Source organism: Prenolepis imparis, unplaced genomic scaffold (genome assembly GCF_030444845.1).
Source record: "Prenolepis imparis isolate NDT839.2.m4 unplaced genomic scaffold, iyPreImpa1.0 SCAF_1, whole genome shotgun sequence".
Lineage (NCBI taxonomy): Eukaryota > Metazoa > Arthropoda > Insecta > Hymenoptera > Formicidae > Prenolepis > Prenolepis imparis.
In genome coordinates this window covers 23,321,544-23,341,197 of record NW_028141159.1, presented here as the reverse complement: position 1 = coordinate 23,341,197, position 19,654 = coordinate 23,321,544, and the positions used below count along the sequence as shown (strand labels likewise).

The following is a 19,654-nucleotide window of genomic DNA, read 5'->3' as shown; positions in this document are numbered from 1 at the left end:
GGCCTTTTCTTTGCGATATTTAAATTTTTTTGTGAAAAAGATTAACGTTATCTGGAAATTCTGATCAGATGTCATGAATGTGTTGTTCATCCCTTATAAAATATTATCTTTTTATTTCGATATCTTACTTTTTAGTCATGTTAGGAAGGATTTAAATACAGAGGTTTGTCGAAATAGCAAATATTCCGCCTATAATGATGAAATCATATAATTATACTCATAATTTGTAGTTTAGGACTATCGATTCACAGTATAACTTATCACGATAGATTCCACTAAATGTATATTTATATATAGAGTATCTCATTTTAATTGCTTACTTTGAATTTTTTGAAATGCATTTTCGAAAAAATGTTAGTTCCTAGCTTTAATCTTTCCTAACATGGCTAAAACAAAAGATATTAAAATTTTTTTAATGCATTTTATAGGGAATAAACAACATATTCATGATATTTGATCAGACTTTTCAGATAACGTTAACTTTTACGAAAAATCTCAAACATCGCAAACAAAGCCATTTTATTACACATTAAACCTAAATTATTTTGGAAATCTGACGTGCTAGCGAAATTTGATTTGCGCGATATCATTTTCAGCATCCAGAAATCTATAAGAAACTCTTTGGTTTAAAATAATTTTTGGCTGTAAACTAATGTTATTTAATAATAACATTAACATAAACTTTATTCTACTATAACTTCGTAACCACTCATTTTTATTATAGCTATATGTGTATAAACTTCCATCTTTATTTTGACGCCGTAGAAGTTTATCCAAATATTTCATAAACGTCCTGTATAGAAGATATAAAAGATATATTATAAGATATATATAAAGATCATTTTATATCTTCTTTTTTGTGTCTTTTATATACTTTTTTTTAATTATCGTTTTATGCATTTTTTAAATTATATCATGTCCTATACATTATTTTAATTTAATTATTTAAAATTTGTTCGACTCTCTTCTTTTTTCTTCGTAATTATAACTTAATTTTGCTTTATTATTTATTGACCAAGAGTTATGTTAATTAACTGAAGTTTGTCTTAAACCTTGGTCGTTGCATTATCTCTGTATGTATTAGTTATCGCACGGCAAACTCTTAAAACACAACACGGAGAGCTCGATCCAGGAAAATCCTACGGAAAAGCCATATACTATCTCCGTAAACTTCGCGCCGGAGGCCGTCGTCTTTGATATTCTCATCTTCGTTCGATCCTTATAGTCGGTTTATCTCTTTTTTTCTTCTTTATTCTTTGCTTTTTATAAGTGTGTATAATTTCGTCTAGAAAGTCTCACCTCTTTCAAACCTCGCAGCATACGAAGTCATAAGAGAAAGGAAAAAGAAGCTGAGAGATCGAGTTACAATCGACATTTAGCATATTGTATTTCAAAAAACCTTGAGAAACAGACGGATGATTCTTTTTTTTCTTTTTACATGTACGCGAGGTAGAAATAGAAATCTTAAGGCTCCTGGGTGCTCACCGCGGCCATATTGGAATCGTGACGTCAGAGGCGAGAAATAACACGTTGAGATTTCTTAGATGCCATTTCTAAATAAAAACATATTTGCATAAAATAACACTTAAGATCTCTTTAATACACTTCTAAAAACGCCGAAAACTATTCTTTTCCCTTGATAGTCAATCAACAACCGTAAAATGATCGAGATATCAGACTTTGACATGCGGAATGACTGCGCATGTGCAAAGACCAGACGGACTGGGCCTCGTAATATTACATTTTACAGCTGTTGATTGATTATAAAGGGAAAAGGATAGTTTTCAGCGTTTTTTAAAAGTGTATTAAAGAGATATTAAGTGTTATTTTATGCAAATATGTTTTTATTTAGAAATGGCATCTAAAAAATTTTAGCGTGTGTTTTCTCGCCTCTGACGTCACGATTCCGACGTGGTCGACAAGGTACCAGGAGCCTTAAGATTTATTTTCGAGCTTCGAAAATTATATGCACGATCGATTCTCGGTTTGAAACCTTGATTTGAGATTGAAATGTCGGGAAAAAATGAATACAGTTGGAATTGAACGAGAAAGAACGAAATTAGAGAGTTTGGCACGTGACATTTGGCGAACGTGGTTACATTTCTACGAAATTTTCCCGGCTTTGGCTGCCAATATGTCATCATTATGGTCTATTTCGCGAGGTGGAAACGAACTGGATTCCGCCATACATCCTTCATTCGGAATTGCTGTCCCTCCCCCCTCCCTCTCCACCCTTCTCTTGCCATCCCTAGGATAACACTGTCTTTTTTAGATTATTCACAAAAAGAGTTTTGATATATATATATATATATATATCTGAAGTGTCTCTCAATTTTATCATTTCACAGGAGATTCTAAAATAAATCGCTTTCATTTTAGCCTTCATGATGCTACTGTTCTATATAAAGGGGATTTGAAAATCTTCTACATATGTTTCATTCAAAATTGTCTTGCGCGTGCGAAAACATTCGAGGTGTCCCAAAAAGTCTTGCAACAATCAAATATCTCGAAAACAAAAGCTTTTTGAAAAAAAATGTTTCAAATAAAAGTTATAGGGGTTTAAGTATTAAATAGTAATGTTAGTGCGACTATAAATAGCATTGGTAAGGCCGTGTAAAATTTACTTTGAAATTTTTTTATGGAAACTCCTGTTTCTGATTGCACTTTCTAAGGTATTTTTTTAGTCAGTGCTTTTCGAATTATAAAGCTTGGAAGTTTACAGTATTTTAAAAAATAAAATAAAACATAAAATACACAATATCTTATAAAATATTTAATATTCGATAATCTTACCTTAATATTTTTATGCATAAAATAATTAGACAGTTAATTATTTTTAAGAAAATGTATACAATTTATAACATATTTTTTCTTAGAAACAATTATGCGTTTTCTTTACACCAATTGATTGGTCTCGTTATTCTGTGCATAAAAGTATTATAGTAAAATTACCGAAAACTGAATATTTTACAAGATATTTTATATTTTATGTCAAAATACTGTATCTTCCAAGCCTCCAACTCGAAAAATACTTAATGGAAAAGAACTTTATTACAGTGTTTTTTGAAAAGCTTTTAAGATAAGCTACATGAATATGTAATAAAAAATAGGAGTTTTCACTTAAAAATTTCAAAGTAAATTTTACGTGGCTTTAACAATGCTATATTACTACTTAATGCGCCACTTAAAGCCCTACAACTTATATTTAAAACATTTTTCTCAAAAAGCCTTTGTTTTCGAGATATTTAACTGTCGCAGGACTTTCGGGACACCCTGTATAATAATAATAATAACATTCTTGTTTTTGCTGTATACAGTTATGAAACTATTATTTGATCTTTTTAATAAAATTGTGTAAAAATGAAACAGAGGAAACAACACTTGTCATTTTATGTCATTTTAGAGTAATTTACTACAAAGATTGCTGTGAGCTAGAAACGCATTAAAAAATCTCCATCACTGTAATTAGATTGGCATATTAAGCAGTATATTCTTGCAATATATTACTGCAAAATCATTTATTGTTGATATTTATTATTACGAGATATATTTTCGTGGAAGAGAATTGATTATCACCAATATTGATATTTTATTATTAGAAGTGTGCTCCTAAAATTCCTCTTTAAATTTGTTGCTTTAATGCTTTTCCACATTCTATATTCATAACATAGAGGATGGCTCGCGTAAAATGTGACAAGCCAATAACTCTAAAAATATTTTCAAAAAGTTATTCTCATAAAAAAGTTTCATGTATTCGAAGGGCTTTTCTAATTAACGTAAATATAAAATCACCCCTGTTTTCCCTTTAAAAGGAGCGGGGGGTAACTTCATAATTTCAAATGGAACCGCCTATAAAATGTTACATATTTCGGTTCTACAAGAAAAAGAACAAGTAAATTTTATGGATCATTTGTTCGAAAATTGCTTCTATTAAAAGTTATAAACACTTAAACTTTGAAGTAGAGTGCGTTCAAACTAATGATAAAACCATAAAGTGAATGAAAGACTTCATAGTTTTCTTTTTTACGTTATTAAATGTTCAAACTGCTGATCATTCTCATCTAAACACTCATTAATTCTTTCTACAAAATTTCGTCTAACTTTAAACAACATTTCTGGAGTCGCGCTAGTGCAAGCTTTACATACTCTTTGCTTTAAGTCTTCTTTTGTCGAACGATACATTTTTGGACTATTTTTTATGAAGATATATTAAAGAGTCATGTCCAGTGTTTGCTAAATAAAATTATATAGATGATTATCTAGATGAAATTTTGGCGTCATCTTATATTTATATATAGATAATAAAAATATGTATTATTTATATCTGTATCTTAGATGAAAAAAGTGTTATCTTTACTAAATTATCTAGAATAATTCAGATAATTTGATTTAGAGTCATAGTACATAAAAATACTGAAGTAGTAGAACTTAAGCAGTAAGCGATAAAAACTTCTAAATAAAAGTATGAATATATTTTTATATCTCTTTTATAATTAACATTTTTTATATATAACTGTATTTACATAAGCGGTCTTAAAAATACTATAATCTGAAAATTATATCTAAATGAATCGCCATATAATTTTATCTTTTATCTAGATATATTTCAAATAAAATCATCTTCATCTTATCTAACATAAGTTTACATATTTTCATCTCATCTTTATCTAGCTAATTTTAAAATCATCTAAGCACATTGATTGCTTCTGAATCACAAAGTAAAAGAAAACAAAACTTAAAGAAGAAATTTTATCATTAGTTTGATTTCACTCTAAAGTTTCAATGTTTATAACTTTTGACAGAAGCATTTTTCAAAGAAACGTTTTAGAACAAATAATTATATATATATGGCTCGTATGTTGCAAACGCAAAAATGTATTATAAAAGACCCAAAGTAACGAGCAATTAAATGGTTGTCAAATTATTAAAAGACTTTTAAAATAAATCAATTTCTTTAATCAAACATTCTTAAATCTGATATAAACGTTTCGACTTTACTTAGTCTTCTTCAGTATAAATTCAGTAAAAAAACATGTAATCATAATAAATAAATAGTCGCTATTAAAGTAGTCACATTACGGTGTATAAAATTCATGGTGAAGGTTAATCAAACGTGTAACAATTCATAATTAAAATGTAATAGAGTAAGAGTCAACGAACAGACAATAGATCGTGACACACATGTAAGAGATTGGACAGAGCACAATAGTATGAACATCTCCATATAAAAAAATATATTGTCTTTTCTCATTTTATGAAACTAATTACGGACACTTGAGATTTTTATAAAAAGAAAAATTCATCGTTGTGAAGCGAGAAGTTATCTTTTTTGAGATGTCAATTTAGCGATAGTGTAGTTCCATTAAGCTGTTGATAAATTAAGAAGACTATTAATACATAAAAACATTAATTAGTTCATTAATTAAACTTACAGTTATGTCGAAAGATATAAGGACAAATATCATAAGCGATGTAATGTGTGTCAGTGTGATTTTAATCCAATATGTATGTAAATAAACAATGACAAGCAAACCGGTATTATATTACAAAGCAAAAAACTACAAAACTATAATTTCGATAATTCGTTAATAACATCAAAATATGCACTGTCAAGCAATTCGGTGTCTGTTTTTAAATTGATTCCATTTTTTTGCTCTTTAATGTGAATCATCTCTGAAATTAGTCTCTTATGAAAATTATTTTCTATGTCTAATATTTTGACTTTATTCCAATTAAATGTGTGTTGTAAGTTTAAAATGTGTTCAGAGACAACCGAATGTCTTGAGGAATCAAGTTTGATGTTATTCATATGTTCCTTAAGTCTAGTGTAATTGTCTTTTCGTTTGTCCTACATATGAAGCGTCGCAATTATTACAGTTAATTTTATATATTACATTGCTGTTAGACCGATGGTTATTTTTATCTTTTTGTGTTTTTATGATCTTGTCAAGTTTATTGAGACAACGGTAACCCACCGCAAATTCTGATTTCTTAATCGACGATGCAACTAGTTCAGATATGTTATTAATGTATGGAATTACAAAGTAATTTTTATTAGTTTCATTATTTTTATTATTGCTTTTTGTATTTATTTTATTATTGATGATAGTTTTAATTCTGCGGTTAATAGTCTCGAATATCAGATGTAAGGGATATCCATTGCTCAACAAAATGTTTATAACTATTTCTATATTCTTTTTGTGGAATTGAGGATGTGACAAGATTAATAGCGACTATTTATTTATTATGATTACATGTTTTTTTACTGAATTTATACTGAAGAAGACTAAGTAAAGTCGAAACGTTTATATCAGATTTAAGAATGTTTGATTAAAGAAATTGATTTATTTTAAAAGTCTTTTAATAATTTGACAACCATTTAATTGCTCGTTACTTTGGGTCTTTTATAAAACGTTTTAGATAAAATTGATATGTTTTTCCCGTAGAATTCAAACTTTATAGGGGATTCCATTTGAAATTATGAAGTTACCCTTCCGCCCAGTCTCGAATATATAAAACTTGAATTCATGCTTTTGTTTCAACAAACATTTTTAGAGTTATTGACTTGTCATTAATCATAAACTTTACGTGGGTCGACCCTGTATATCTTTCTCTAACCAGGGGCTCGATTCTTGAATTCATTCGCAAGAGAAACGTATGCGCAAATTCGGCTCTTACAGAAAAGTTGCAAGTCGATTGGCTAAAAGCCATGCGATAGCCAATCAACTTGCAACTTTTCTGTAAGAGCCGAGTTTGCGCATACGTTTCTCTTGCGAATGAATTCAAGAATCGAGTCCCTGATTCAATTTAGTTTCTCCGAGCGTATTTTTATTCAATATCCTCCGTTGTGCACAAAGGGAAAAAGTGACTCGAACATTATCTGAGGGAACACACATTCTGATTGGCTCTCTAAATAACGGTTTTGTACTCACGTGACCATTCACGCCGCGAGCCGATGGCCGTGGTAAGAGGGTGGTTGCAAACTGTTTCAAACTATCGACAGAAGTTTCCGCCCAGCAGACGGTATTTAATTAAATATCGCTAAACGCGCGCAGCAGCCATATATATGTATATGTAATGCGGAATCTCTATAAATCGACTCGCGCGCGCATAGAAAATACATGAAACTCGGTCGCGGCGGAAAAATTTCAATACTCGCGCGGAAAAAAAAGCGACGCGTTTCAAATTGGATGAAACTTCCGCGGTAATGCACATCCGATATAAAAAAAAAGTTACGTTCGCAATATGAGGAATTCCATCATCGCGTTTTCCGGTTGGTCAGCAGCAGTATGTAACAGTTGTATATTTAATCTTCTGAAATAAATTATTCGCGGTGTGTGCGAGAGAGAAAAAAAGAGAGATAGATAGATAGATCAAATGTAATATGTAGAGGAAAGTATGCTAAATCGTTCGTTAAATCGCACCTCTACTGTATTTCTTAAATTTATTACTGTATTTCATAAATTTATTTTGTGTGATTTTCATGTAATATTCGGCACCCCGTGCCTAAGCTATCGTTGAAAAAGATAAGCAATTCAATTTATTATTAAAGCATTTTTTCGTCTTATTTAATCCTGGAAGCGTTGAAAAGTCGGCGAAATGTTTTAAGATTATTTTTTATTCACAAATTTAACAAAGCAATGGAAGTTGGGTAAAACGTACCACTAACTTTTTCCTATATCGTACTGGGATGATTTACTAAATTAATTTTTTTATTTAGGCATTAGTTCTTTCTCTTTATATTTAGATGGACAACCGAAGAAAATATTGTCAAATTTTATAATTATATTGAGATAATTTATTTATATTTTTATGTAACACACAAAAAGTAACACAAATTTTTATTAAATTTTTTTAAAGAGAATTTATGATTATAAATATGACAGTTTTATAGATATGTTTTGTTGCAGACTGAGAACTTTTGTAGAAAATAAAACCTCATTTTTGTTACAATTTTTTAATTTTGTTAGAGGTACGATTAAATGTTAATATTTAGCGTATATTGTTGACAAAGAACCATAGTTTTCAAATAAATGAAAAAGATTTTGTCATTTCTTTGATAGTTTTATTGCAATTTTAATATTTATCTAGGGGGTACGATTTAGCATACTTTCCCCTATATCTCTCTCGAATAGGAATGCGTGATCATCACTGTGGACCAGATTTTTAAAAAATGACAACTATGTTCGACGTTTAGACGCGACAGGAATTGTAAAAGTTCGCGAATGAAAGAATCTCGCGTCCACGGTTTTCCATTTTTTTTTTTTCCCCCGCGCTCCCGGAGTTATTTCTTGTAAAATCTCCCGTGTGAGGTTTTTAACGAGCCAAAACTGGAACGATCGATACGTTCCAACCGCAAAAACGCAAGCAGGAAATATATCGGGCGAGCTTTTTCGCTCGTTTCTCCGACAGATTGCACCGCCATACGTTCCTCGTTTTCGTCCTTCTATCACGTGACAAATTGTTAGTCGAACATTACGTGATCGTGTACGTAAATGAAAATGGGTGCGCGTATCTCAATAATAAATGGCGCGGAACAGACGATTATACGTTGGTAACTTTCATCCGAAGAGAATCGCATTCTTTTTTGTATTATCGAGTGATGTTGCGCAGCGAAAAGTCGGCTTCGCTTAAAAATAAAAATCAAAAATTTACATGGCAAACGAAAAGGTAGATTTATGCTGGAAACGCAATATTTTCATTTAATAGAATCCAATTAAATTACACACATGTATATATATCTCACAAATCTTTAAACGTTTATTCATTTTAATCGACGTGTGTTCACGTATTTTATCAATAATATTCGACGCGTAATGAATAATTAGTGAATAATTGTAAATGCAACAACGTCAAATATTTAAATTATTAAATTAAATCGTGTTATATTGATATGATATTTAAAATTTTGTGTTGTTGATGCTATTTTATACACAGAAAATATTATAATACAATATTTGGTACATCAATTTTATCACAATTTTATAACTTTCAATATTTTTTTTTATTTTCAATATCAAATGGAATTGATGATGAAACTCTTATTAAATTAAGTCTTTAATTGAGCAAATCAAACTTCTATTTGAAATTTAGCGAAGAGTATATCGTTTTGTTATCTGTATAAATTTTCTGACAGATATTTTTGTAACAAAGTAGTCACATTTATCAATAGAATGGTCAGTTTTTTAAATTATGCATGCAATTTCTTAGCGAAATATCGCGTTCAATACAATCAATGACGTAATTGTATCGCCATTGCATTGTAACAACTATGTCGAGGCTTAAGGAAATTATTAACGACGCGAGCGAAAGTTCCGCAATTAAGCTATCCTGTTTGCTCCAGTGTGTGAGTGTATAATTGTGTGTGCGTGTGACATCATTACGTTAATTATCTCAGATAATTGTGTAATTGTATTCGGCGCATTAATTACCATCTACAGTCGAAATTATCCCGAACGTTTCTGTCCCGAGAGGGATGTTGTAATAGAAACGATTCGTGTTTCCGAATATTTTCTTTTTTTTATTATTAATTAATACAAGACGCGGTACTCGATGAGTACCGCGTCTTGTATTAATTAAATTGTTTTGAAAAGCAAATTACTATCAGACGAGAGGTATAGTCACGTTATCACGATTAACTCGTCGAAATGCGTATATACCTCTCGAATAAATCACGAAACGCATAATTAATTAGGACAATTGCCTATCACATTGCGATATCTCGATAGAGTCCAATGTATTGACTGAATAGTAATGCCCCTAATAAACATCCATTATCATTCGATTCAGATATTTATTAATAATATCGAAAATTCGGAAACTGTGACAAATCATTTGTCAAACAATAAATTTCGAACGAAAGCATTTATATTAAATATAATTTTACATATAAAAAATATATAAAAAATATATAAATATATATATAAAAAATATATAAATATATAAAAAAAAGTTATTAAATTAAAAGTTATTAAAGTCAAATTTATGAACTAAATAGTAAGATCTTTAATAAACACCCATTATTATTAATTCAGATAGTTCTTTCTTTAAAAAAACTGTGTTTTCTTTGCACCAATTGATTCCTTTTATTATTTTATGAATAAAAGTATTGAGGTATGATCGTCTAAAAATGAATAATATTTTACGAGATAATTCAAGTTTATGTAAAATTATGTCAAGTTAAATATCAAATATCTCGTAAACTATTCATTTTTGACCATCCTACCCTTATTATTTTTTATGTCGAAAATTGCGAGAAATTGATTTACATAAAAAAAATTATAGTTCTATTTAAAAAAACACAAATGACCTTCAAATGACTTTGAAAGGCGCCCTTCAGAAGAAATCATTTGTCTCCCTTCAAATCAAACTTTTGTTTAAAACATTTCGTTGTACAATCAAAAAGAGAAAAGTTTTTGGGGGTGGTCTATTAAAATTGGACACCCTGTATAAAAAAAAGTTATCTCTCTTGTGAGTTTTACGTTATAAATCAGGGAGAAATCTCACAATCCACTGCTCGTATCTATTTCCCTCTCGTTTCTCAGCGCTTTATCGACTCGCAGTAGTTAGGTTTCGGTATCATAGGTCGCGGTCGATCGATTAGCGGGATTTCAATTAACCTCCGCAGAGGCAACGAAAAAGCTGCCGAAGGTCCGGGAAGGGGTGGGAGAGAGAGAGGGAAAGGGGGCGTGTGACTCAAACTTCTAAATGCGGCTCGGTTTGCAAAACCGTCGTGGGTTTTCATTGAACTCGCTCGCTGCAATTGAGGTCTCGGTTGCCGATTCATCCTCCTCCTCCGCAATCCGTCCTCATTTCCCCTTTATACCCCTTTTAATCCTTGTCGTGCTCGTTTACGTTCATCTCAATCTCCATCCTTTGTGTTTAGGATCCCTATCCTCGACCCGTATTTTATATATACGGCTGAGACTCGCACGTCAAATTTTCCCACGTGTTTAAAAATATTTTCTTATTGTATTAAATATTTTGTAAAAGAAAAACATTTTACATATTATTATTCCATTTTATTCTATTTTATTACACTATCTCTCTCTCTCTCTCTCTTGGACGGAAGAATTTCGAAGAGATTCGAAGTAAAAGTCGAGTTCGCGGTTTGAGGAGAAGCCCTGTTTCCACCTTCCCTTATTATGGATTCCTCGCGACACTCTTCCCCGCTTCGCCGCACACGAAAGCTGAAACTTTCGCTTAATGACAGAAGTTTTATTGCCGGCCATCGTTCAAGCCGCCGACATACTAGAAGTGGGCGATAGGATTCGTCGCAAGTACGTATCTCTGTCGTTTTCACCCAACTTTCAGACCACAATTCCTGGTCACAGTCAAAATTTGAAAACATCGTCGATTTCTACCCTTTTGCTACATAATAAATGTTTTTTTTTAATATCTCGGAAATTCGCGTACTTGCGTATTTTTATATCTGTACTTAATATAAGGAATTGGAAACAAAAGTAGAAGGGCCAAGGTATCTGAAAAAATTGGTGCAGAGGAAGATATTATAGAAGATAATGTTAGGGCATTATTATATTAAGTGTAAGGTGCAGAAATATAGAGGAGAGAAATAAGTATTGGTTGGAGGAAGAGGCGACATCATATATTTTGCAATGAATATTGTATAAGGCATTTTGTAAAAGACTGTGAAGTGAGCAAAGATTGATTTAAAGATTTAGGTGAGAATTGTAATATAAGAGAATAGAATATGAAGTAATGAGAAAATAGATAACACGAAAGAAAGGATATTGAGAAAACTTTAAAAGGAGAGAGAAAGAATAATTATAAGTAAGAAAAAGAAAGCAAAAATATATAAGCTAGGCCTAAAGTCCTAAGCTAGTATTAAAGGTATGTGTGTGAGTATAGAAGGTATGAATGAAGAAAATTTTGTAAACCAAATCCATTTCTTGGCAAAAAGCTGAAATTATATAAATTTATATTATATTTGTACTTGTACTTATTTTGTGTATTTTATATTTGCGTATTTATATTTGTATGTTATTATAATTATAAATATACACATGCGCACATTATTTTGGTACCTAAATAAATATAAATACGTAAATTTGCACTGCGAAACAAAGATTTCATCGTGTTAATTATAACGTGTTCTATATTTAATCGAAATTAAAAGTTCTGATATTATTTTTTCCGATACTAGAACCAACTCAAGCGCGTGCTACGCGCGCACCATTCTTCGGTTTTGTTAAAAAAAAATAAATTTAAAAAATGGTATTTAAAAAAAATAATATAAAGTTTATTTAAATTCGATTAATATTTTTTTACAGAAATCAGTTAATTAAAGCGTTAATTTACTAATTAAATTTTAAAATAAAAATATATTACGAAAATTAAAATAGTAATATGTTGTAAATAATATGTTATAATACTTTATTTTCGATTAATATTTTTTGACAGAAATCAGCTGATAACTGTCAAAAATATTATTCGAGTTTAAAGTATTATAACATATTATTTAAAACTAATTCCCTTTCTAAAAAAGGCATGTTAAGTCGATTCTCGCAAGTATTGTTGCATCTTTTCCGCTGATTGACTGATTTTGATTCGCATTGTGCGTTATATTCGTAGCATCGAGAGGCTGTCATCGCGAGGGTTAGTAGTTTAACAGTTTGTTCAAAATAAAATTAAATAAAATAATAATATGTTTTAAATAATATGTTATAATATTTTATCCGCGATTAATATTTTTTGACAGAAATCAGCTGATAACTGTCAAAAATATTAATCGAGTTTAAAGTATTATAACATATTATTTAAAACTAATTATTATTTTATTTAATTTTATTTTGAACAAACTATCAAACTGCTAACCCTCGCGATGATAGCCTCGATGCTACGAATATAACGCACAATAGGAATCTTGACAGCCAATGAGCATCACGGAAAAGTGACAACAATAAACTTCGATATATGCGAGTATTGACTTTACAATCTTTTTTAAAAAGAGATTATATTACATTATTTTTATATAATAAAAAATTGAAGGTATGCTTGTAATATTTCACGCATCATATTGCGTGTATTTTATCAATCCAAGATTATGCATAATCATCGTACTGTTTAAATATACCGTAATCTTAAATTTTGGACAAAGAAATTTTGCATCGAATAATAACTTTTCATCGTATATCAGATTCCATATTTGTAACTGAAAGTGTTTGCATTCTTACACTTTCGTGACACATTGAAAAAATTGTATCCTTATTTCAAGAATTTCCCACTTATTTCTAGAATATTTCGTTTTAAAATAGACGCCAAAGGATCCTTTTACCTTGAGAGGAAAATCCTCTAAAAATTAGAATCAGATATTCCTAATTAGTGAAAATGTAGATAAAATGAGATTGATTTTTACATTAACAAGAAAGTATGTACATTATTTTGTAGCACACATACAAAGAAAGACCATAAAAAAACATTTATAGACATAGTACAAATAGATAGAACATCGAGGCACAAAAGACCTGAGTTCTGAACGATTAAATTAGATTATGTTACACTTTATTTACTCGTCAACACTTCTCTTAAGTCGTTTGAGTCTTTTTTTCGAACCACTTATTAGCCTCCCCCCTCCCTCATCTATTCTTCTAATAAACTAAAAAAACCATCCAGTGACAAACATTGCACTACACTGTAAATTGCAACATTATATACGTTGCTACAACGATATGGCCATATAACGTAAAATAAACTGTCCTCATAAAGAAGAACATACAACCGTTTGTTATTAAAGGAATATATTCTTAGTTTTAGATGTCCAGAAACACTTACAAATATCTGTCAAAAGAGATTTTATAATATAGAGTTCTCTCTTACTTCAGGAGAATACAATTTTTTTTTTGTACCCTTTCTTTCTGGCAACAGTTTGCACATTTTCAAAAGGATTGCGTTAAAAGATGTATTCATTGGTAATAGTGTTTGCTGTTATCTAAATAAAATTATATAGATGATCATCTAGATGAAATTTTAGCATCATCTTATCTTTATATAGATAATAAAAATATGTATTATCTATATCTGCATCTAAGATGAAAAAAAGTGTTATCTTTACTAAATTATCTAGACGAATGTTCAGATAATTTGGTTTAGAGTCATAGCACATTTTCAAAAGGATTGCGTTAAATGATGTATTCGTTGGTAATAGTGTTTGCTGTTTATCTAAATAAAATTATATAGATGAAATTTTAGCATCATCTTATCTTTATATAGATAATAAAAATATGTATTATCTATATCTGCATCTAAGATAAAAAAAAGTGTTATCTTTACTAAATTATCTAGACGAATGTTCAGATAATTTGGTTTAGAGTCATAGCACATAAAAATATTTAAGTAGTAGAACTTAAGCAGTAAGCGATAAAAATTTATAAATAAAAGTGTATGAATATATTTTTATATCCCCCCCTTTTATAATTTACAATTTTCTTTATAACTGTGTTTACATAAGCGGTCTTAAAAATAATATTATCTGGAAGTTATCTAGATTCTAGATGACTCATCATATAATTTTATCTTTCATCTAGATATATTTAAAACAAAATCATCTTCATCTTATCTAAGATGAATTTACATATTTCCATCTCATCTTTATCTAGCTAATTTCAAAATCATCTAAGAACAACACTGGTTGGTTAAAAACGCCGCAGGCGCTTCGCAGCAGGGAAATTACTCGTATGGAGAATTTCCGAAACGTAATGGTTCCGCATGCGGTGCACTCCAATAAACACGAACGGAACTCCACATCCCCGGCCGGCTCAGAGTTTATACGCGAGTATAGCGCAATTTTATTCCACATCCTCCGCGATCATAACTGCAGGGATCGCTATGGTGATTGCATGTGCTGATCCGTCCGGTTTTACGATAATTTCATAGGTAAAACGTGCTGATAACCCGAACGTGCCAAGGTACGATGTGTAAACGCGCTGTATTTTTATAATCTCGAAGATTTTGCATCAGTCAGCTCGTTACGTTTGTTTTAATAATGCCGTCTTTTTTTCTTCTCCTTCCTTTAAAGTCGGAATAAGAGCACCAATTTTGGTTTCTGCGCTTTGCTCGAATTTGTGTTACATAGTACAGTCAAGAATTAATATATAGGGTGACCCATTTTTAATAACGCCTGGCTATTTTTTGAAAACCAAAAGGCTTATATCGAAAAATGTTTCATGCAAAAGTTGTAGGATTTCGAGAGAGACGTTTCCGTAAGGATTGTTTTATTTTCCAAGGGGAGACACCTTTGAGATTTCGAGGTTATCATTACTTTTTTAAACGGAACCACCATAATTTTCTCATATAAATCGATTCCTCGTAATATTTATCGTAAACAATTTTTAGAGTGAAATAGTCGAAAAATGAATGGTTTACGAAATATTTTATGCTTTATTCTGACACATTTTGACATAAAATGTGAAATATCTCGTAACATACTCATTTTTCGATAATCTTACTTTAATAATTTTCTGTGTAAAATAATGAGCTAAATCAATTGATGTAAAAAAACATATAATTATTTTTAAAAAAGTATGCAGTTACTTTTGTGATTAAAAAATTTCACACTAATTGATTTATCTCGTTATTCTATGCAGAAAACTATTAAAAATTATCGAGAAATGAATATATTACGAGATATTTCACATTTTATGTCAAAATGTGTCAGAATAAAACATAAAATATCTAATAAACTATTCGTTTTTCAACTGTTCACTCTGAACATTTTTTATGCCAAATATGTGGAATGGGTTTATGTAAGAAAATTATGGTAACTCCATTTAAAAAAGTAATGATGACTTTAAAATCTCAAAAATTACTTAGAATAAAACTATGCTTATGACGTCTCCCTCCTACAACTTTAATATGAAACATTTTTCGATGAAAGCCATAATTTTCGAAAAATAGCAATGCGTTATTTAAAATGAGACATCCTGTAGAACTGTGAATTGTTAACAATATAATAAAAAATAAAAAAATTAACGATAAGATAAAAAAATAATTCTGTAAAGAAACAATTTCTAATATGTTTCTATGATACATAACAGCTTCATTGTCTGAATTCTTATTTTTTTTTTTTTTTTTTGGCAACGAAGAAGGAACAATGGATGCTTTATATCGAGATAATCGAGCGGTATAACTTTCCGTTTAAAGTCTATTCGAAATGGTGGCGAACAAATTTGCGACGGGTCACGTTTCGGTGAAACTGGTTCAGATAGAAAAGAAATTCCGTGGAGTCTTTAGAGCGTTCGTTTTATTTTTACGATTGAATTTTATTGTGAAATTGGCGTTCGTGATTGCGATAACGTTTGGTATGCGCGAAATATATTCGCGTTTTCAGATTATCGATTCTTACACAAACATTAAAGATTGTGAAGCCTCTCCTTTTTCATTAATTGTTAGAATTGATTTTTTTTTGCTTTTGTAATTTATAGAATCGCCGCAAAATAAGATTCGAGATATGAGGAAAAAAGAGATAAAGTTCTTTAAGAATATTATTTACCTTTAACCGCATTGAGCTTGTTCCCGACCATCTGCTTCGCCACGAATGCAGCCATCTTGGTACTTTGTAGTTATCGCACCGCTATCAAAGTCACAATCTGTAATGAAAAATTATTACTTTATATATTTTTTTTCGCGAGATAGAAGATGGTGGGAAATGATGAAAAGTCGAATCGATTTTCTGAGGAAGAGAAATTCGGTAACATTACCATATTTCTGAAAAATCGCGATTCTTAGAGTTCGAATCATCTATTTTTCTCGACGATTGTTCTCTGAAAGCAAGTTTTACGGAACAAGAATAATCTTTCTGCGTGATATTTTTATTCCATTCATTTCTTTATACGGCAAACTATCGAATTTTTTCTCGTTTGTACGCTATATTCAGACTTGGCATCACGATTGTTTCCAACATAAGGCTTAAAGAATCTTTTTAATACTGGTATACGTGTAATTTCTCTTGGATTTAATAATATAATATTTTATAAGAATTCATTGATGTTTAATTTTCTCTCTCCTATGTGATTAACTTGTCTGTCTTGAAAGCTTTACAAGGTAATAAAACTTTTTGTTTCACATCATCAATGTGAAGAGTTAAAATTTCTAATTAAAATCCTTCATAATACTACAGAGAATGATTACTTGATTCATAAGGTTTTATGAAGCTGTCATCCCGATTATCATTTATTATTGAACTTTTGCCATTCTCAGATTGAATTGGACGTTCCTGTCTTTCCTTTTTAACCAAGTTCTTTAATATGTTTTATGACTAAAACCTTTAGCTAATATATTTCTTTTATTATTTATCAGTAATACAACAATTGCGAAAAAGAGAAAAAGAGAGAAATAATATGATTTGTATTCTTATAAATCTTTGCATTGTTTTAAATCTTGAAACAAAATTTTCAGTAAATTTATTAATTAAAATTTTATAATATATCAATTAATATATTAATTTCAATGAATTATTATTTTTATCGAAATAATTAAAGAGGCGATTGCAATTATAAAAAATGCGCACAACTTTTTTTCTCTACGTATATTTCCTTATAACCGCGTCTTCCTTTCCTATCTTTGCGTGTGCGAAAATGATATACGTTTCTCGTGGGATGACGTCGCCCTTGATGTGCCGTCGACGATGAAAGTATTTTAATCTTACGCCATATTCATACATCACGCACGTCAGAATACCGGAAGAAAGTAACGTTCCTCGCTTCCGTTATCTTAGCATTAAAAAATTTAACAATGCATAAAATAAATTTTGCGTTGCTGAATGCGCCGAAAAAAGTATGCATAAATTAATAATTATTATTATATTATTATGTATTTTTGATATCAATATAAAATTTTTATATTATTAATATAATTTTTATATTAATAAATATTTCATATATTAATATAATAAATATTAATATTAATTTAATGCATATTTATATTAATATAAATTATAACAGAGTTATAAAAATCTTTTAAATTGCAAATGATTAATCTACCCAAGATTAATGCGCGAGTTCATATGGAGTCTTCATAAGCGAGTGCTCAGGAAAAGAGAAGCGCGATATTTTGAACATTAAGCTTATAATTAGTGTGCTCATGTCATAATTTTAGTTTTCTAACATAATTACGAAAGAAGCGGTAATGGCCGAAGAGAGTAGATCGGTCTCGGGTGATGAAAGAAGGGGATCGATAGAGAAATATGAGGGAAATACGCACAAGAGAAAGATAGAGAATGGGAGAGGAAGAGAGCCGGAGTCTGGAGAGAAGACGACGCCAGTGAAACAGGCGTCGAGACGTCTCGGCGCCTCTTCCCCAACCATCGACCTCCGTGATTTTCCAACAACACGCGACAATTTATCCTGCCGTTCGTAGAAAGAAAGAGAGAGAGAGAAAAAAAGACAGGGTTGCTATCCGCGCGTGCACACACTCTTTTCCCTTTCCGTGACGTAACACACTTTTGCTTCTATTATCCTAGCGCTAATGGTATAACTTAATCCTCTTTTTCGGTCTCCGATCCTTACTTTGTAAGTACAAAATCTCATTTTATTTATAATGTATTATAATCTTATATATTTAATACAATTAATTAATATATTTAATTTAATAATAATAATTTAATTTATATATTAGGGGAAAGTATGCTAAATCGTACCGTTCCTTAAATCGTACCTCTACTGTATTTCTTAAACAGAGTTACGATATTTTAAGGTTTTAACGCTGTTGCATCATAGCTAGCCACACTATAAACTGTCACATTGAGAAAAATAAGCAATTAAACTTATTATTAAAGCATTTTTTTATCTTATTTAATCCTGTATACATATGGAAGCGCTGAAAAATCGACAAAATGTTTCAAGATTATTGTTTTATTCACAAATTTGATGAAAGGAATGGAAGTTTGGTAACTTTTTCCTATATCGTATTGGTACGATTTAATAAATTAATTTTTTTACTTGGGTATTAACTTTTTTTCTTTATATTTATTAGATGGACAATTAAAGAAAATAACAAATTTTATAATTATTTTATTGAGATAATACTTATTTATATTTGTTTGTGTGACATACAAAAAGTATTTTTGTTGAGTATTTTTTAAGAGAATTTATGATTATAAATATGACATTCTTATAGATATGTTTTGTTGCAGACTGAGAACTTTTGTAGAAATTGAAACTTCATTTTTGTTACAATTTTTTAATTTTATTGTTAGAAGTAACGATTTAAAAACTCATGGGTACAATATTTAGTAAACCGGTATTCTAAATCATACCAAATACTACTTTTTTTAATTTTTAATTTACGATATGAAACAATGATAAATTTATATTAATGTTTAGCGTACATCGTTGACAAAGAATCATAGTTCTATCTTTCATAGCTTCATCGAGTTAAGCTTAATCGAGTTAAACCACACGACCAAACGTTAGTTTAAATTTAATTATCTCAAATTTTTAATTGTCTATCGCAATGAACACAAAAGAGCGTTATAAGAGATAATAAAAAGATTTGAAATCAAGTCGAATTAGAAAGTACAGGGACAGAGTGCAAGATTTTCAACCTTCGTGACTCATCATATAATTTTGGACAATGTCAGAATCTCTGTATCGTTGAGGACCCAAGTGGAAACTTGCTGAAGTGCCTCTCTGTTTTAGAA

At 30.1% G+C, this 19,654-nt stretch overlaps 1 protein-coding gene across 1 annotated transcript in view; it reads right to left on the bottom strand.

Moving 5' to 3' along the window:
- Positions 1-19,654, bottom strand: part of Cpx (synaptic transmission protein complexin) — a 214,107-nt gene that overhangs the window by 140,515 nt on the left and 53,938 nt on the right. The window contains exon 2 of the mRNA XM_083039196.1: positions 16,508-16,604. Within this exon, the coding sequence (XP_082895322.1) occupies positions 16,508-16,562 (55 nt within the window). The 5' untranslated portion in view covers positions 16,563-16,604. The remainder of the gene's footprint in view (positions 1-16,507; positions 16,605-19,654) is intronic.